We start from the raw sequence: 18,171 nt of genomic DNA, 5'->3' as shown, positions 1-18,171 counted from the left end.
AAGTTACTATACTGTCATACATGATATAAACATATCATAGAAAATATATACATTCTGTATTTATTTAAGTAAATTAAAAAGAAAACCCCTGCAGCAGTATTTAAAAGTAGAAGAAAAAACAGACCACTGTGAATTAAATAGCACCAAGACAATTATATGACAAAATAAAATAAAAAGATCTCATTGTAATTTATACTGGAAGACGAAATACCGTCAAATACTGCCATGTTGTCAAAACGACGAAAGAATATCGTGCTATGATATTTTGGTCATATTGCTGAAGCCCCTTAGTTCTGTGTAATTTGAAAGATGTTTATTTTTTTGTAAACTTTCTTTATTACAGGAAAAGCAATGAGTTAAACATTACAGTTGCACATGTTATACATTTTCCATTTTTTCCCCTTTTCTTTTCCCTCCCGTCATTCCCCCCTCCCCTCCCACATCCCCCCCTCCCCTCCCACATCCCCCCCTCCCCTCCCACATTCCCTCCTCGTCCCGCCCCCGGAGGTAACCAATAAGCACATCTGCAATATGCATACATAGGTAGATAGAAAGATTATTTGGTATAGATGTTTCTGGGAAAGAAAAACTGTAATGAGATCATTATACATTTTGTCTCTGCCCCCTCCTATAGTATCCTTCCTACTAATACTTGGGCACGTCGATCATCTGCTATAATTAACATTATACTGTAATCATTCTTTTTTACAGAAAAATAATTGTTTGAACATTTCAGTTGTAACCATTGTACATTTTCCATTTTTTTTTTTTTTTTTTTTTTTTTTCTCTTTCTTTTCCCTTTCCCTCCCTCCTCCCCCCCTCATACCCACCCCATCCCATTTTTGAAAGAATTTCTCATTGGCCAAAGAAATTTGTGTTGGCAATATTTCTGGAGCAAAAGTGTCTTTAACAAGCCAAGGAGGAAATAATTCCCAAAGTAGTCCAGAGAAATATATGTGTGTCTGCTCGAGCACCGAGGACGGTCAGTTCAGCCCAACCGAGGTCACTGCGAGATATGACCCACAAATGAATCAGTGGTGTGTGTGTGTGTGTGTGTGTGTGTGTGTGTGTGTGTGTGTGTGTGTGTGTGTGTGTGTGTGTGTGTGTGTGTGTGTAGCGGGAGAGCTACACTGCAAATCAATAGTTGATATTCAACATGACCATAACAAGTCAGTCAAAAATCTGTAGCGGTCGGACATTCCTAAACCTGCCGAGACATCATTTAAGGTTTTTGGAGGAATCCACACAAAAGCAACGCTCTGCACATAATAACGCTCCTCTTCTGTGGTCACAGTTACAGCCTGCTGTAATTAAAATAATGCCTTTATAGCCACACGACCCTTTCTGTCTTTGGAAAAACCATGCCCCTGCCCAAGCGTCTTGCATCGATTGAGCTTGGAACGCACATATTTGAAACCGGTTGGAAACATATGCATCCCGTTTTGGAGCGGCTAAAAGAAAACGCTGATGTAAGTACTGCCACATCGCTGTACTGACGTCAGTGGTGCCAGAGACAGGAGGGGGATGGCTAGAGGGCATCCGCTATGGTCGGGTACCGAACTCGCTACTTTTAAGGGTACCGACCGAATTACATCGGTACTGCCGAGTACCGAGTCACGTTAGATCAATCTGTACCAAATTTCTAGGGACATCTATGGACCTCGGGAAATGTATTCCCAGTGTGAGAAATGTTGTGTATATTACCTATGCTTGAGTCAATTGTAATGAACCAAAGGAGAATATAAACTGTTATTCTTTTTTATCCTGTCTTTGACGGTGAATAACACCATGCACTGAGCTCATTCAGCACCTTCTAGAGATCATCAGTGTACATCAAATCTAAGCAAATGAATAAAGGGCAGATGATTTACAGGTTTTTTTGTAGATACAGTACTGAATTTAGCCATCCGGTCACATGCAACTTGAAATATGAATATAGAATAGCAGGCCTATAAATTACGTTATTATGGCCAAGTCATACATCAATGGATCGGGCCAAATCTCTTCATTCCAATGGCAGAGTTCAATCTGGATTTAGTATCACCAGGCGCCCATAACAGGGCGGTTCCTGATACAATGTGCCGCGATTTTTGTAAACTCATATTTCACTTAAAACACTTAAAATCGGATGTACATATTTTTTATGATCTCTTTTTACTACACAGTTCTGTATATCTGTACTGTATGTCTTGTAATGTCATAAATGTCCTGATGAATTGAAAATGGGGGACCCCGATGTAAACAAGAGGGAAGTCTTTTTCTGGTCTGCATCCTCTTAGCAGTTGTTTTGTATTGAGCCGTACTGTACTGTACCCATTCTGCAATCTGTTAATAAAGTTTTCAATCAATCAATCAATCAATCAATCTCTCTCTCTCTCTTTTGATTGATTGATTGATTTTATTTATGGTCCAAAGACACAACAAATCCAAGGGATGACAAAAGTGACAACACTTATTTCCAGCAGGGTCCCCGATGTTCTGACCAAAGGACATAATATACAAATAACATATAAAACAACACATAAAGCATAAAAGACCAATACAACAAATCCATATTCTACATATCTAAAAACAAGTCAATAACATCCTGACCAAATACCATAAAACAGCGCATTTCTTATACCATCAAATAAGTCAAGGCCTGCCTCCCCTCACTCTCTCCCCTGATCACTACTGTCATAAACTCCTCTCTGTCCACTGGCCTTGTCCCCCCCCGCCCTGAAACTCGCTGCCATTACCCCTCTACTAAAAAAAAACGGACTAAACCCTGACACCCTCAACAACTTCCACCCCATCTCCAACCTCCCCTTTCTGTCAGAAATTCTAGAACGAGCTGTTGCCACTCAGTTAAAATCCCACCTTGAATCCACTAACCTCTACGAACCCTTCCAATCCGGCTTTCGCACCAAACGCAGCACAGAAACCGCTCTATTAAAGGTCACCAATGACATTCTGTTATCTGCCGACTCTGGTTCCCTCTCCATCCTCATCCTCCTTGACCTCAGTGCCACCTTCGACACCATCACCCACCCCATCCGCATATCTCGCCTCCAGTCCACCATTGGGGATCACTGGCACTGCCCTCTCCTGGATCAAATCATATCTCTCTGACAGACACCAATTCATCTACACCGACAACTCCAAATCCCCCATTGCCCCAGTCCCCCACGGTGTGCCCCAGGGTTCAGTACTCGGTCCCCTGCTGTTCATCCTCTACATTCTCCCACTTGGACAGATCATCCGCAAACATGGCCTCCGATTCCACCGCTATGCTGATGACACACAGTTCTACCTTTCCACCAAGACCATCACTGCCGCCACCCACTCCACCCTCATCACCTGCCTTTCTGACGTAAAAATCTGGATGCAAAAAAAACGTTCTTAAACTCAACTGTGACAAATCTGAACTACTCATCATTGGCCCAAATTCCCTGACCCGCCCCACCCAGGATTTTTCAGTCAACATCGACGGCTCCATTGTCACCCCCTCCACCCACGTCCGCAACCTATAGGTATCATTCTTGACCCCACCCTTTCCTTCCTCCTGCATGTAAATCACATCACAAAAACCGCCTTCTTCCACCTCAGGAACATTGCCTGCCCGCGTACGCCCCTCACTATCCTTCTCTGCTGCTGAAACACTGACCCATGCAACTCATCACTTCCCGACTGGACTATTGCAACAGCATTCTGTATGGCACATCCACCAAAATCCTCAACAAACTACAATACGTCCAAAACGTCCGCTGCTCGCATGCTCACCTCCACCCGCCGCTCCGACCACATCACCCCCTCATCCTCCATGATCTCCACTGGCTCTCAATCATGTACAGGATTCAGTTAAAGATTCTACTCATCACCTTCAAAGCCCTCAACAACCTGGCCCCCTCCTACCTCTCTGACCTCCTTCCCCACCACACACCTACCCGCTGCCTCAGGTCCGCAGATGCTAACCTCCTCAGGACTTTCAAATCAAAAGTTAGGGGGCGCACTGAAATTATGGCAAGGGTTATTAGCCCCCTAACTTTTGATTGCAAAGTCTGACATTGACCCCCTTTTCAGGAGTTGACCTAGAGCCCACCAAGGTCATGCATATCAAGTTTGGTCAATGTCAGACCTTGCAATACACTGTAAGGCACTGTAAGGCTACTGTCCTGCCTCACTTCCAGTGATGAAGCTAAGCTATGCTAACGGAGCGTCTATTCCCAAAGCTAAAATGCACGCACAGAGACAAAAAAGGTATGTATCTTCTTGTCTAACTCCAGGGAAGATGTTAAATAAGCTAATTTCCCAAAATGTTGGAGTTCCCCTTTAAGGGTACCCGAAAAAAGGTACTTGGGTACCGATACCGAATTTCGGGAATTGGTACTGGTACCAGTATCAGTTCAAATGTGAACGGTACCCAACGCTAGCATCCACGTTAAAGCAGGCTGCCTCCGACCACTCTGTGTGCGTTGCACTGTGGACTCCTGGAGAAACCTGAATGACATCATCACAGCTTTGTGAATGTCCGCCATAACAGAAATTGAATTACACTTCCAAATTCTACCTCTACTTTCCTGAATGGAAAACACAAGCTACTCTTATGTGCTTTGTCTAGTCTACCATCTCAACGTACGTACTGCGTTTTCTACTCGCATCATGACTGAGGTCCCCGCGTGTCCTTGTACACTGGAATGTCCGGAGGCGTGTGTGGATTATTTTAGTGTCGGTAGCGGTATTTCTAGGTGTCTAGAGAGGGAAATAACTCGCACGCAACTCCCGCCAGGCGACCTTTGTGACGCGGATTGTGATTCCACGTGTTTCCGAGACATAGACGGCCCTCCGTGTTGTCGAAACAAGGCCTGCCGCAAATACGTTCTCCAGAGCGACAGAGTAACATATTAACGGCAGGCTCCTGTGTTGCATCACCTCTGTGTTCCCTGGTCTGGGCTGGTCGTCACCACAAATAACCTGAGACCTGGTGGGAAGCGCCGCTGTGTTTTACTCACAGTCAAAATGTCATCCAGATATTATCCGGATGAAAAGGAAATATCCAGCGACGACCAATCAGAACCGCTGAATGGTGTTTTATGATGTTGTGCAAAAAATAAACATTGTGATTAGGGCTGTCAGTTTATCGCGTTAATTAGATTAATTAATTACACAGCAAATTATCGCGTTATGAAAATGTACTCAAAATTAATTAAATTATTTTTTATAATTAAAAAAATTAAATGTTTTTTTTAAATCTCATTCATTCCATAAGAACGTAGAATACACATTTACAGACTTTTTTTTTATATGGCCCATTTGCATGTTCTTGGTATCTGATTCTAGGGACATCTATGGATCTCAGGGAATGTACTGTATTCCCAGTGTCAGAAATACTGTGTCTGTTACTAGGCTTGAGTAAATTGTAATGAACCAAATGAGAATATCTAAGCAAATGAATAAATGGAAGATGATTAAACAGAAGGTTTTGTAGATAGCCTACAGTACTGAATTCTGCCATCCGGACACATGCAATTTGAAATATGATTATAGAATATAAAATATCAGGCCTAAAATGGTTATGCGATTAAAATGCGATTAATTCGATTAATTAATTACAAATCCTGTAATTAATTAGATACATTTATTTTAATCGCCTGACAGCACTAATTGTGATGTAAATTGCACATGTGTTACAGTAGGCCTATGTGTAAGTGTATCTGTGCTTACTTGCTTGCAGACTGGTTTGTTTTTAAAGGGATAGTTCTGGTTTTTGGAACCCTGGCCCTATTTCTTATTTACGAATGATGTTGTTGATCAGTAGAGTCCTTTCTCAGCACAACCCATGCTGTTCCTCAACGCTAGCTCTGGCTAGTTAGCCACAAGCCAATGCAAAGTCAATGGGGCCAAGCTGCGCTGTCTGTACAAACTGACTGAGGCTTGCTTGAAATTACTTTGTGCTCACTGTTAGGCTTTTCACACCGTGCCGGAGCCGGTTCCCGAACGTAATCTCGAACCGGCCGGCGCGTTCACACCGGGAATAATTGGTTCGGAATAGGGCTGGGCGATATGGAAAAAAATCATATCGCGATAACGATATGATAATGTTATCATATTTCTCGATATCGATAATTATCGAAATTGTTATAAGTATAAACATTTTTTTTTTTTTTTTTTTTTAACAACAGATGTATGTTTATTTTGCAGCAATTCTTTGTCATTGCCGCCATCTTTAGTGTTACATCCCCTCACACTCCAGTTCTCAGGCTGCAGCTGGTTTAAAAGCTAAAGTAAACCGGCTTCTCTGCTGGCTGTGGCTCCAGAGGAGTTGAACAGTTCTGGCTCTGCTAGTTTATTTTCGATCTTTTGGCGCTTTTTTGGTGGACAAACCACTGCACATGTGCACCGTGACTGGAGTCTAGTTCTGCTAGCACACATAGCCTACTGTGTACAGACGGTTTCAAACTGTATTTTAAATTAGAAAGCAAACAAAATAAATGGACAAGAGAAAAATAAATCTCAATTTGGTCAGTATTGTCATTTGGACAAGCAAAGCCATTACTTTAAGTTGCAGGCAAGAAAGACAAGTCTGTCCACTGTCTCTGGTTTTAAAACTGCCCTGTTGCAGGTCACAAAAAAATAAAAATAAAAAAGATTTTTCGATTTTTTTTTTAATTTTGATATTCGATATCGATTATTAAAATATATCGCGATATTTATCGTTATCGTTATATCGCCCAGCCCTAGTTCGGAACATAAAAAATGGGTTCTGAGGGCCGAACTAAGGAGCCCGGCCGGTGTGAAAGGCCTATGTGTGGAGCACATTTCAGTGAGCCTCAGTCAGCTTTTACAGACAGGACTGTGACCACATTGGCTTTGCATTGGTTTGTTTGTGGCTAACTATCCTTATACAACAGGTAGTTCCGACCACGCATTGTGATTGGTCGAGAGCATTCTAAACAGTGAGTATATTAATGATATACTCACGGTTAAATCACCATGAATATACCACTGCGCTGGCTTTAGAATGTTGTCGAAAGTTTCAACTGCCATACATCAAACGGAAACTGTGTCAACATGACCTACAACGTTACAGTATGTTTGATTTAACGTACCGGTTAACCATAAACGAGTGGATAGATAAAAAGGACGTGCCTACACATACCGGTATACAGAGAAACAGCATGATTAGACGACATGCCAATCCAACGGAAGACGAGCTGGAGGCGCTGGAGAAAAGCCGCAATGAAATCAACACCACCAGGTCGACGGCCCGACTCCCGGGAACTGTCCGAGGTGCTGGTGACTTTCTCCGACTTTCGCTTGCATTAATTAGACTAATACATCATTAGTAGGGATGTCCGATATTATCGGCCTACCGATATTATCGGCCGATATCGGCATTAAAATGTGATATCGGAAAATATCGGTATCGGTTTTCAAAAAAAATATAAAAATATTTTTTTATTTTTTTATTTTACATTTCTATAACCTTTATTTACCCAGGCAAGCAAGTAAGAACAAATTCTGATTTTATTTATTGTCAAAAGTATGCATAATGTTGTGTTAATTCCACAACAAGAGATATGTAATGTTAATTACCTGAAATTATTAAATTTTTTGGGGGGGGGGAACCCTGCATATATCGGTATCGGTTGATATCGGTATCGAAAATTAAGAGTTGGACAATATCGGTATATCGGTATCGGTAAAAAAGCCAATATCGAGCATCCCTAATCATTAGTTTGCGTTGCCAAGCTTGTCGATAGACTACTCCACGAGACATCTTTAGGAACTATTTTTCTATGCCAAGTTCACAGAAAACGATATATAAAAGACCCTAGAAGTGTCTGTATTCATCCTATATGCATCCTGGCCGTGCAACCCGCTGTATAAAAGCAATAATACACTCGAAGCCTGTGGTATGTCATGAATATCGCCACGGCTGTGATGCCTACGGGCGGCACTCCAGCTTCGCTCTCGCGCCCGCGGGCGCCGCATTACAGCCGTGGCAATATTCATGACACACCACAGGCTTCGAGTGCATTATTGCTTAATTATCCCACCGAGCCGGCAGCCCCCCCCCCCCCCCCCCCAACCCCTGACAAAACAAGCAGTACCTGTATTTGTGAATGATGGCGTTGAACAGCCTCCCGTCCCTCCAGGAGCTGGTGAAGTTGTCACAGCGGACGCCCACGTAGCCCTCCGTCATCTGCCGGGACCACAGCAGGAGCCTCTCCTTGGCCGTCATGTCCTCCGACTCGCCTGTCACGTGGATCTCAGAGATCTGTTGTTGTTCACAAAAAAAAAACAAGATGGATGAACGTTAGGAGAGAGAGAGAGCACCATTTCTTTTTTATTCTCTTTTTTTAGTATTATTATTTGGTATCATCTTCTCTTTTTGTTTTCACAAATCTGTTTATTTGTTCTTTTTTTTTTTTTTTTTTTTTTACAAACTTTAGAAATAATGAATAGAAAATGAAACAGAAACACCCACAACACTCCCCCGTCCCCCCGGCTCAACCGCGCCCTCCCCACCCAAGAATCCATTCCATTAAAGGGGAACTATTTTACTATTTCTTTCACTATTTGGGCACTTTTACACAATTCCTGTGAGTCTATGGAACACCTCTGTAATATATATATTTTTTTTATTCATTGTTTTGTATTTCTAATCAAGTCCTCAAAAACAGCATTTTTCTACCTCAAGATTTCGAGCTGTTTTGAGCCTGGGCTCCTAAACCACTGCGCCGGGCCGGCCCCCCTGAACATTAACATGCAGCAGTGACTATATGACATCACATATAGGCACATTTTCAAACGGCTCAGTTCAGTGAGGGTGAATATTGTGAGAGGAGAATTGGAAGAATGCACCAATATGAGAATTTTGAGACATAGATCATATTAATATAAGTTCACATAGCTAGGAAACAATGCTAAACACTCAAAAAGGCCATTTATAAGATAGTTCCCCTTTAATACAGAATTCCATAACTGTCTATATTGTAGGATAGGGATGCACCAGTATCCATACCGATACCAGGCTAAAACAACGAATTCTGCTCTTATCAATACCAGTGATGGCTAACTATGGCACTCAGCATTGCATCCGGTATGATAAGGTGTGTTGATCTTCTCTATCAGAGAGGTGAAATAGGCATTGGTATCTGTTCATCTTTAAGGCCATTGATGGAAAATCAATGTCCACCATATATCACAATGATATAGATGCTAGAGTGGAATTATGGACCTTGGACCCACTCAAACGATTGGCTCACACTTAAGGTCCCACAAGTTCAGTCTGCACTTGGTAAGTCTGCCTTTTGTTTCGTTGCACCAGCTTCCTGGAAGGATCTTCAAGTCACACTAAAGATCAATACCCCACTATAATCATGTGATCACAACCCTCCCTACCTCAGTATGTAACTGTTTTTAATTTAAGACATGATCACAAACCTCCCTATTGTAGTATGTAACTGTTTTTAATTTAAAACATGATCACTAACTCGTATGTAACTGTTTTTAATTTAAGACATGATCACAAACCTCCCCACCTCAGTATGTAACTGTTTTTAATTTAAGACATGATCACAAACCTCCCTACCTCAGTATGTAACTGTTTTTAATTTAAGACATGATCACAAACCTCCCTACCTCAGTATGTAACTGTTTTTAATTTAAAACATGATCACAAACCTTCCTACCTCAGTATGTAACTGTTTTTAATTTAAGACATGATCACAAACCTCCCTAGCTCAGTATGTAACTGTTTTTCATTTAAAACATGATCACAAACCTCCCTACCACAGTATATAACTGTTTTTAATTTAATAAAATAAAATAATTGAATTACATTAACAGTCGTTATCTATCTACACCACAAAGATGAACATACAGTATATCCACAAATAACATTTGAGTTAAATTATGAATGGTCAGCAGAGGAAGAAGGGAAGAAGAGAAGTCGACACAAAGTAGCAAGGAAGGAAAATGTGTATGTGTTGCTTGGCAACAGTCCAGTCCCAGTCCAGCTGTGCAACTATTTGTTGGCGGAGCCAAATTAACATTTAACCCTTTCACTACCACACTATAGAAGGTTAACCTTTCACTAGCACACTACAGAAGGTTAACCTTTCACTACCACACTACAGAAGGTTAACCTTTCACTACCACACTACAGAATGTTAACCTTTCACTACCACACTACAGAAGGTTAACCCTTTCACTACCACACTAAAGACGGTCAACCCTTTCACTACTACACTACAAACGATTAACCTTTCACTACCACACAGTACACTACATAAGGTTAACCATTCACTACCACACTACAGAATGTTAACCTTTCACTACCACACTACAGAAGGTTAACCTTTCACTACCACACTACAGAAGGTTAACCCTTTCACTACCACACTAAAGAAGGTTAACCATTTCACTACTACACTACAAACGATTAACCTTTCACTACCACACTACATAAGGTTAACTTTTCACTACCACACTACCGAAAGTTAACCTTTCACTACCACACTACAGAAAGTTAACCTTTCACTACCACACTACAGAAGGTTAACCCTTTCACTACCACACTAAAGAAGGCTAACCCTTTCACTACTACAGTACAAACGATTAACCTTTCACTACCACACTATAGAAGGTTAACCTTTCACTAGCACACTACAGAAGGTTAACCTTTCACTACCACACTACAGAAGGTTAACCCTTTCACTACCACACTAAAGAAGGTTAACCCTTTCACTAGTACACTACAAACGATTAACCTTTCACTACCACACTACCGAAAGTTAACCTTTCACTACCACACTACAGAATGTTAACCTTTCACTACCACACTACAGAAAGTTAACCTTTCACTACCACACTACAGAAGGTTAACCCTTTCACTACCACACTAAAGAAGGTTAACCATTTCACTACTACACTACAAACGATTAACCTTTCACTACCACACTACATAAGGTTAACTTTTCACTACCACACTACCGAAAGTTAACCTTTCACTACCACACTACAGAAAGTTAACCTTTCACTACCACAGAAGGTTAACCCTTTCACTACCACACTAAAGAAGGCTAACCCTTTCACTACTACAGTACAAACGATTAACCTTTCACTACCACACTATAGAAGGTTAACCTTTCACTAGCACACTACAGAAGGTTAACCTTTCACTACCACACTACAGAACGTTAACCTTTCACTACCACACTACAGAAGGTTAACCTTTCACTACCACACTACAGAACGTTAACCTTTCACTACCACACTACAGAAGGTTAACCCTTTCACTACCACACTAAAGAAGGTTAACCCTTTCACTAGTACACTACAAACGATTAACCTTTCACTACCACACTACCGAAAGTTAACCGTTCACTACCACACTACAGAATGTTAACCTTTCACTACCACACTACAGAAAGTTAACCTTTCACTACCACACTACAGAAGGTTAACCATTTCACTACCACACTAAAGAAGGTTAACCCTTTCACTACTACAGTACAAACGATTAACCTTTCACTACAACACTACAGAAGGTTAACCTTTCACTACCACACTACAGAAGGTTAACCTGTCACTATTGGGTACAGATTAACCTTTAACCTTCTGTAGTGTGGTACTGAAAGGGTTAAGTAAACAAATCTGCTGTTGCTAATTACTGTTGTTAACTGATAAACGGCGGTTGCAGAACTGTTGCATAAAAGCAATATCACATTCCATGGCCGTGCTGTGATACTGAATATCAGCAGCACGGCTGTGTCACGGTGATACTCAGCATCACAGTGCTCCCTCTCGTGTGATATTGCTTAAGTTAATATCGTTCTTTTTTTCCACCGGATTTCCTTTTATGGAATTAACAGGTTGTTGGTTGGTTGGTTTATGCATATACCAGGTTAGCATGACATGTTGAACATGTCAACTAGCCTAGGGCAGACACAAAGTTGGCTAGATTACCCAATAGGTTTATAGCAGGTCAAAGAGTAGGTTATGATGAAGCAGCTAAAAAAATACACATTAGAGAAATACAGAAATGAGTATTGAGGATAAACAAAGTTATGTTATATTGTGTATGTAGTGCTGTACTATATTCACTGCTGTCAAGTGAATCAAGTTTTTTCTTTTAATCTTTTAATATAAGTAAAAGTATATTCTATATTGTAATATACTAAATTATGTTATATCTAGTTAAATTAATGGAAGAACAAATATAAATGTAAGGGGGTAGGGATCAATAAGCTTAGCTTCCCGCTACTCCTTTTTTGGACATGTCTGCTAACCAAACACATTGCTCTTGACCTTTTGTTTATAATTCCTTTTTATTTCTTTTTTTTAATGTTTTTTTTTATGTTTTTTAATTTGTTGTTATGATTGTTTGGTTTGACGGAACAAGATACTGTGAGTTGTTTGGAGAAATATGGAGAATAACATGTTCAAAAATAAACTTTTCATTCATTCATTCATTCATTCATTCATTCATTCATTCATTCATTCATAACCTAAAGCACACAGACACAGAAACACACTATGATAAGCGGAGCACTTCATTCATAACGACATGAACACTATAGCTGCATTCCATGAACACGTGCAGATGAATATGCCCCGATGTCTGTTCTACCAGTACGAGGGATGTTTATACTATTCTCCCCCGTGAGAAATCCCATGATTTAATCTCTTGTTATGGATGGTGGAAAAACGCTGACTCAGGCCATCACTCCAGAATCACCCTCATAAACTCAGGCGGGTCACCGATGTGGCGATGTGCAATATTGTTTTTCCACTGTGATGTTTTGCAATGCTTTAAAAAATTAAAAACGTTTTTAATGTTTTTTTTCTTTCTTTTGATCTACTTTTTCTCCTCCTTTTTCTGTGATTTTTCTCCCCCATCCCAATTTACCTCTCGTGCCAATTCTCCCCTCCCCTGTCCTGGTCGTTGCTCGCATATGCCCCCCACTGGCCGGTTGTAGGGAGGATAGAAGCCTTGCGTCACACGTCCCCTCCGATACATGTGGAGGGAGGCAGCCTGTCGCATCTTTTCACCTGCCACCTCATTTTGGCGAGGATTAACGTGTGGGAGGCTCACACTGCCCCCCCCGCCATTTTTCCTGACTTTGCTGTGCAGGCGCCCCCCCCAACCGACCTGTAGGAGTCGCTGTTCACAACGACCAGACTACCACCCTTCGACTTCCCACCCGCTAACTCTGCCAATTGAGTTAGTATGACGGCCGGCACCAAGCCGGAGGCAACGCCGACAGCCAGATTCGAACCCGGTGTCTCTTGCGTTGGTGACGAGCGAAATGTCCGCGGCGCCACCCAGCCGCCCACGTTTTAATGTTTTTGTGAATAAGTGCATGTGTAGCAGAGGGTATGTGTGGGTACGTGAATGTGTGGTGTGATAGTGAGTATGGGGTACACTAATGTATGTATGGTAGTGTGTGTGTATGGGTACATGGAATGTGTTGTGTGGTAGGTAGTGTGTGTATGTAGGTATCGTTCTTTTAGTTTTGTTGTACTAGTATTGTGCAATGACAATAAAGCTTTCTATTCCTACTTCTTGAGATCTAACTGAAACAGATGTGGCAGTCGAACAGTTCAAATCCTTTTCACACTCAGGATATTTTCACCCTGGAAGAGACCAATCATCCCATGAAGATAAGGATTCACCATATATACTAACTCACAAAAGGCTTGAGCCTATGAGGAGCCCACGTAGGATTATTATGGGAAAAGATTTTTAAATGGTTTATAGGCCCATGAAGAAGAATGTTGCTCACCTAAAGCTTGTCAAAATTCCAGCGTAGAATTAATGACCAAATGTACTTGGGTTTTTTTTCTAGGCAGGTGTTCTTGCAGGTATTTGGGACACGCCCAGGTAAATGCTGTCTAAATGCTTTATTAAATACCATATCCTCTGAGCACAAAAACAAAAAAATCAAAACCGTCATCAACGTGCAACGAAGCATTAGACGTTTTTTTTTTTTTTTATATATATAATAACAACACTAATAATAAATAAAGGAAAGGCTTCCCAGTAGGAGTCATACAACCTGGTTTCCTCTGTTAGTGTGAACTTTAAGGGCTAGTGTGAGAACGTTAGGGGTTAGTGTGAGAACTGTTAGGAGTTAGTGTGAGAACTGTTAGGAGTTAGTGTGAGAACGTTAGCAATGGCACAGGTACAGTAGAGGGGCCGACCAGTAACCAAAAGGTTATTCGTACCACCAGACAAGAACCTAACGCACCCCAATCCCAACACCACCACAGACATTCTAAGAACCTAACGCACCCCAATCCCAACACCACCACAGACATTCTAAGAACCTAACGCACCCCAATCCCAACACCACCACAGTCTATTTTATTATTGTATTATTATTGCACAATCGATGCGGGCATGACCACCCCGCATTTCACTGTATGCCCTGGTATGTATGTGACAAATAAACCTCTTGATTCTTGATATTATAAGAACCTAACGCACCCCAATCCCAACACCACCACAGACATTCTAAGAACCTAACGCACCCCAATCCCAACACCACCACGGACATTCTAAGAACCTAACGCACCCCAATCCCGACACCACCACAGACATTCTAAGAACCTAACGCACCCCAATCCCAACACCACCACAGACATTCTAAGAACCTAACGCACCCCAATCCCAACACCACCACAGACATTCTAAGAACCTAACGCACCCCAATCCCAACACCACCACAGACATTCTAAGAACCTAACGCACCCCAATCCCAACACCACCACAGACATTCTAAGAACCTAACGCACCCCAATCCCAACACCACCACAGAAAATAACCTAACGCACCCCAATCCCGACACCACCACAGACCTAAGGACCTAAGGACCTGTGGGAAGAAATATACATAGTACTAGACTTCTTAAAGGTAGAATCTGTCATGCCATCAGACATTGATCAGTGCCGCTTTCAGACATTTGCCGATTCCAGATGTAAGGTAAACGGTAGGGCTGACCTTCGATTTTTTTTTGGAATTCGAAGCTTCGGGGCTGAGATTCGATTTTAATTCGAAGCTTCAAAAGAAAAAGAAAAAAAAAAAATATATATATATATATATATATATATTAAAAAAATTATGTTGTGGGCACTTTGTTCAACTTTGTCAGTGCTGTAAAGTTTAAACCTTTTTAAATCTTAGACAAACAAAACACTTTGCTTTCATGAAATATTGTCAGCCGTCATTTGAGGCTTTATAAAAGCAGCACAATGAACACAAATCTGTCAGTGCCGAGTCCGACCTCATCTTAATTAACAAAACAGCATTGCTTGTTGTAGTTAACAAAGAGAGGCAGAGTTGATTTTGCAAAAAAAAAATAAAAAAATTATCACAATTTTTTATTTTATTTTTTTTTATAATCGAATTTTATTTTCATATTCGAATCCCATGCCCATCGAACGAAGCTTCGAAGCTTCGAAGTATTTAAGACAGCCCTAGTAAACGGACAGCTTTTATACAACAGCTTTGATCCAAATCGCTTTACAACTCACGTCTCACATTCACCCATTCACTCACACGTTCACACACAGAAGGCGAAGGCGACCATGCGAGGTGCCAGGGAGGTGTCTCGCTCAAGGACACCTTGGCACACTGCCGGGAGGAGCCGGAATCAAACCGGGTATACCTTCTGATTACCGGACGACCGTTCTACCTCCTGAACGGCTGAGGAACCCCGTAAATATAATGAGCTATATATCCATATCAAATAATTCCCCCAATATGAAAATCTGACACCTAACTATGTACCAAGAGCCACACGCAACATGTCAGCACAGAGTTAGGTCTATATACTAAACAAAATATTATAGCTATATCAATTACATTAATATTTTGTTTATGTTGCATGTCCGAGCATATATATATTATACTACATTATATAGTATATAGTAACTTATTATAGTGTGATTTCTCCCGACCTCTCTTGACAGAACCTGAGGTGTGGCCAGCAATAGCAACCCCTCCCCCCCCCTACCCCCTATCCCCACTCAAATCCAACCCACACATCAGACCAAATAAAACATTTTAAACAAAGTGCAATACCAATAATAGAGGCTCTTTTGCCAATAGAGGTTGCCGTTTGATTATAGAGTCTACCTAGCAATCTTGACCTAACTCTGTGCTGACATGTTGCGCGTGGCTCTCGCTACAGTTAGGTATCAGATTTTCATATTGGGGGAATTCTCCGATATGGATATAGCTCATTATATTGACACTAATCGAGAAAACTCCCCGACCTACCAATCCATCATAGTGTTGCTGGTGTCGTAACGTCTATAAATAGCCAGGTACTAGGTTTACCTCTGGTTGGGAGGATTTGGCAGCGACCTGGGGGGGTTCTAAACCAACAGAAGAGCAGGTGTGGGCCGACCTCCTCCTCCTCTTCCTGTGCACTTGAGAGCTCCATATAATCTTGGTGAGCGCCTCCGGATGCATGGCTCTGTCGTGTCCCCCCCGGAGAGTCCTCAACGTGTGCTCCACCGCTCCGAAGCTCACGGCTCGTCCCAGCTGCTGTCGGAGCAGCTTCCTGCCCAGCAGGCTGTCCTTAGTCGGCCTGGGGGTCAAGATACCGTGGAGCAGCAGCTTCCCCTTCGTGGGCGACCTCAAACTCCTGTCAAAGTCCCCGTCGGAATGCTGTCGGAGCCTGAGCGCTGGCTTGGTGTCTCTGGGAACACGTACCGGTACCTCTCCGATGTAGACACCTCTGCTTATGCTGTCCTCCCTGGACAGAGGTGTCCCCCCCCCCTTCCTCGGTCTGCCCGTCCCCGCGTGCCAGTCCGGGGGGGCGTCCCTCGACCCTCCCGTCCCCGCGTGGTGCCAGTCCACCGCGCTCCTGTCTGGGGGGGCGTCCCTCGACCCTCCCGTCCCTGCGTGGTGCCAGTCCACCGCGCTCCTGTCTGGGGGGGCGTCCCTCGACCCTCCCGTCCCTGCGTGGTGACAGTCCACCGCGCTCCTGTCTGGGGGGGCGTCCCTCGACCCTCCCGTCCCCGCGTGGTGACAGTCCACCGCGCTCCTGTCTGGGGGGGCGTCCCTCGACCCTCCCGTCCCCGCGTGGTGCCAGTCCACCGCGCTCCTGTCTGGGGGGGCGTCCCTCGACCCTCCCGTCCCCGCGTGGTGACAGTCCACCGCGCTCCTGTCTGGGGGGGCGTCCCTCGACCCTCCCGTCCCTGCGTGGTGACAGTCCACCGCGCTCCTGTCTGGGGGGGAGTCCCTCGACCCTCCCGTCCCCGCGTGGTGCCAGTCCACCGCGCTCCTGTCCGGGGGGGCGTCCCTCGACCCTCCCGTCCCCGCGTGACAGTCCACCGCGCTCCTGTCCGGGGGGGCGTCCCTCGACCCTCCTGTCCCCGGGTGCCAGTCCACCGCGCTCCTGTCCGGGGGGCCGTCCCTCGACCCTCCCGTCCCCGTGTCCCTCGACCCTCCCGTCCCCGTGTCCCTCGACCCTCCCGTCCCCGTGTGACTGTCCAGGGTGTCCCTAAACTCTCCCGTAACCCCAGTAATGTCCTCCTGGCTCTGCAGCGCAGCCTCAGCACCTCTGCTCCTGAGGGAATCCCGAAACTCCCCCGATTTCCTCTTCTTCCTCTGGAAGTAGCGCCGACCCCTGGCGAGCTCCTTGGACTCGGGGCTGAGCGGCGCTTTGTTCGGGTCGGCGTAACAGTCCTCCCTGGGTCCCCTCGACCGAACACAGCCGCACGTGTTGCCCATGGCGGCTGTCGGGTCGAAAATAAAAACGCTGTTCTCTTTCCACCGACGGCGGGGGCCGCTCCGCCCGTCTCCTCCAGCGGCAGCAGCGGTCCTCCTAGTCCGTTTTCAGGCTGGGAACCCGGCGGGCGGCTCGAACTTGATGATCCTGAGCTCCTGGATCCCGCTGAGAGAAACACATACTACTTCCTCCCCTCGCATTTGGCGGAGAGAAATCAGCGTTGTGGTGGCAGCCGGCCCAGAGGGCAGGCGGGCAGGCCGAGAGGAAACCCTGCTCCACTCAGAACAGAGGAGAGACAGCGAGAGAGAGAGAGAGAGAGAGAGACAGCGAGAGAGAGAGAGAGAGAGAGAGAGAGAGAGAGAGAGAGAGAGAGAGAGAGAGAGAGAGAGAGAGAGAGAGAGAGAGAGAGAGAGAGAGAGAGAGAGATCCAGAGCTTCTG

The 18,171-nt window shown here is 43.8% G+C and overlaps 1 protein-coding gene across 1 annotated transcript in view; it reads right to left on the bottom strand.

Annotated features, from left to right (window-relative positions):
• The window catches only part of dst (dystonin), a gene marked incomplete at its 5' end in the record, with an annotated part of 232,374 nt that extends 214,640 nt beyond the window's left edge, over positions 1-17,734 (bottom strand). The window contains 2 exons of the mRNA XM_084322030.1: positions 8,094-8,260; positions 16,334-17,734. Of these exons, the coding sequence (XP_084178156.1) occupies positions 8,094-8,260; positions 16,334-17,734 (1,568 nt within the window). The remainder of the gene's footprint in view (positions 1-8,093; positions 8,261-16,333) is intronic.
• Between the last annotated feature and the right edge of the window lie 437 nt (positions 17,735-18,171).

The sequence above is a fragment of the Notolepis coatsorum genome (genome assembly GCF_963971535.1).
Source record: "Notolepis coatsorum genome assembly, chromosome: 9".
NCBI classification, from domain to species: domain Eukaryota; kingdom Metazoa; phylum Chordata; class Actinopteri; order Aulopiformes; family Paralepididae; genus Notolepis; species Notolepis coatsorum.
This window is presented reverse-complemented; position numbering and strand designations above follow the sequence as displayed.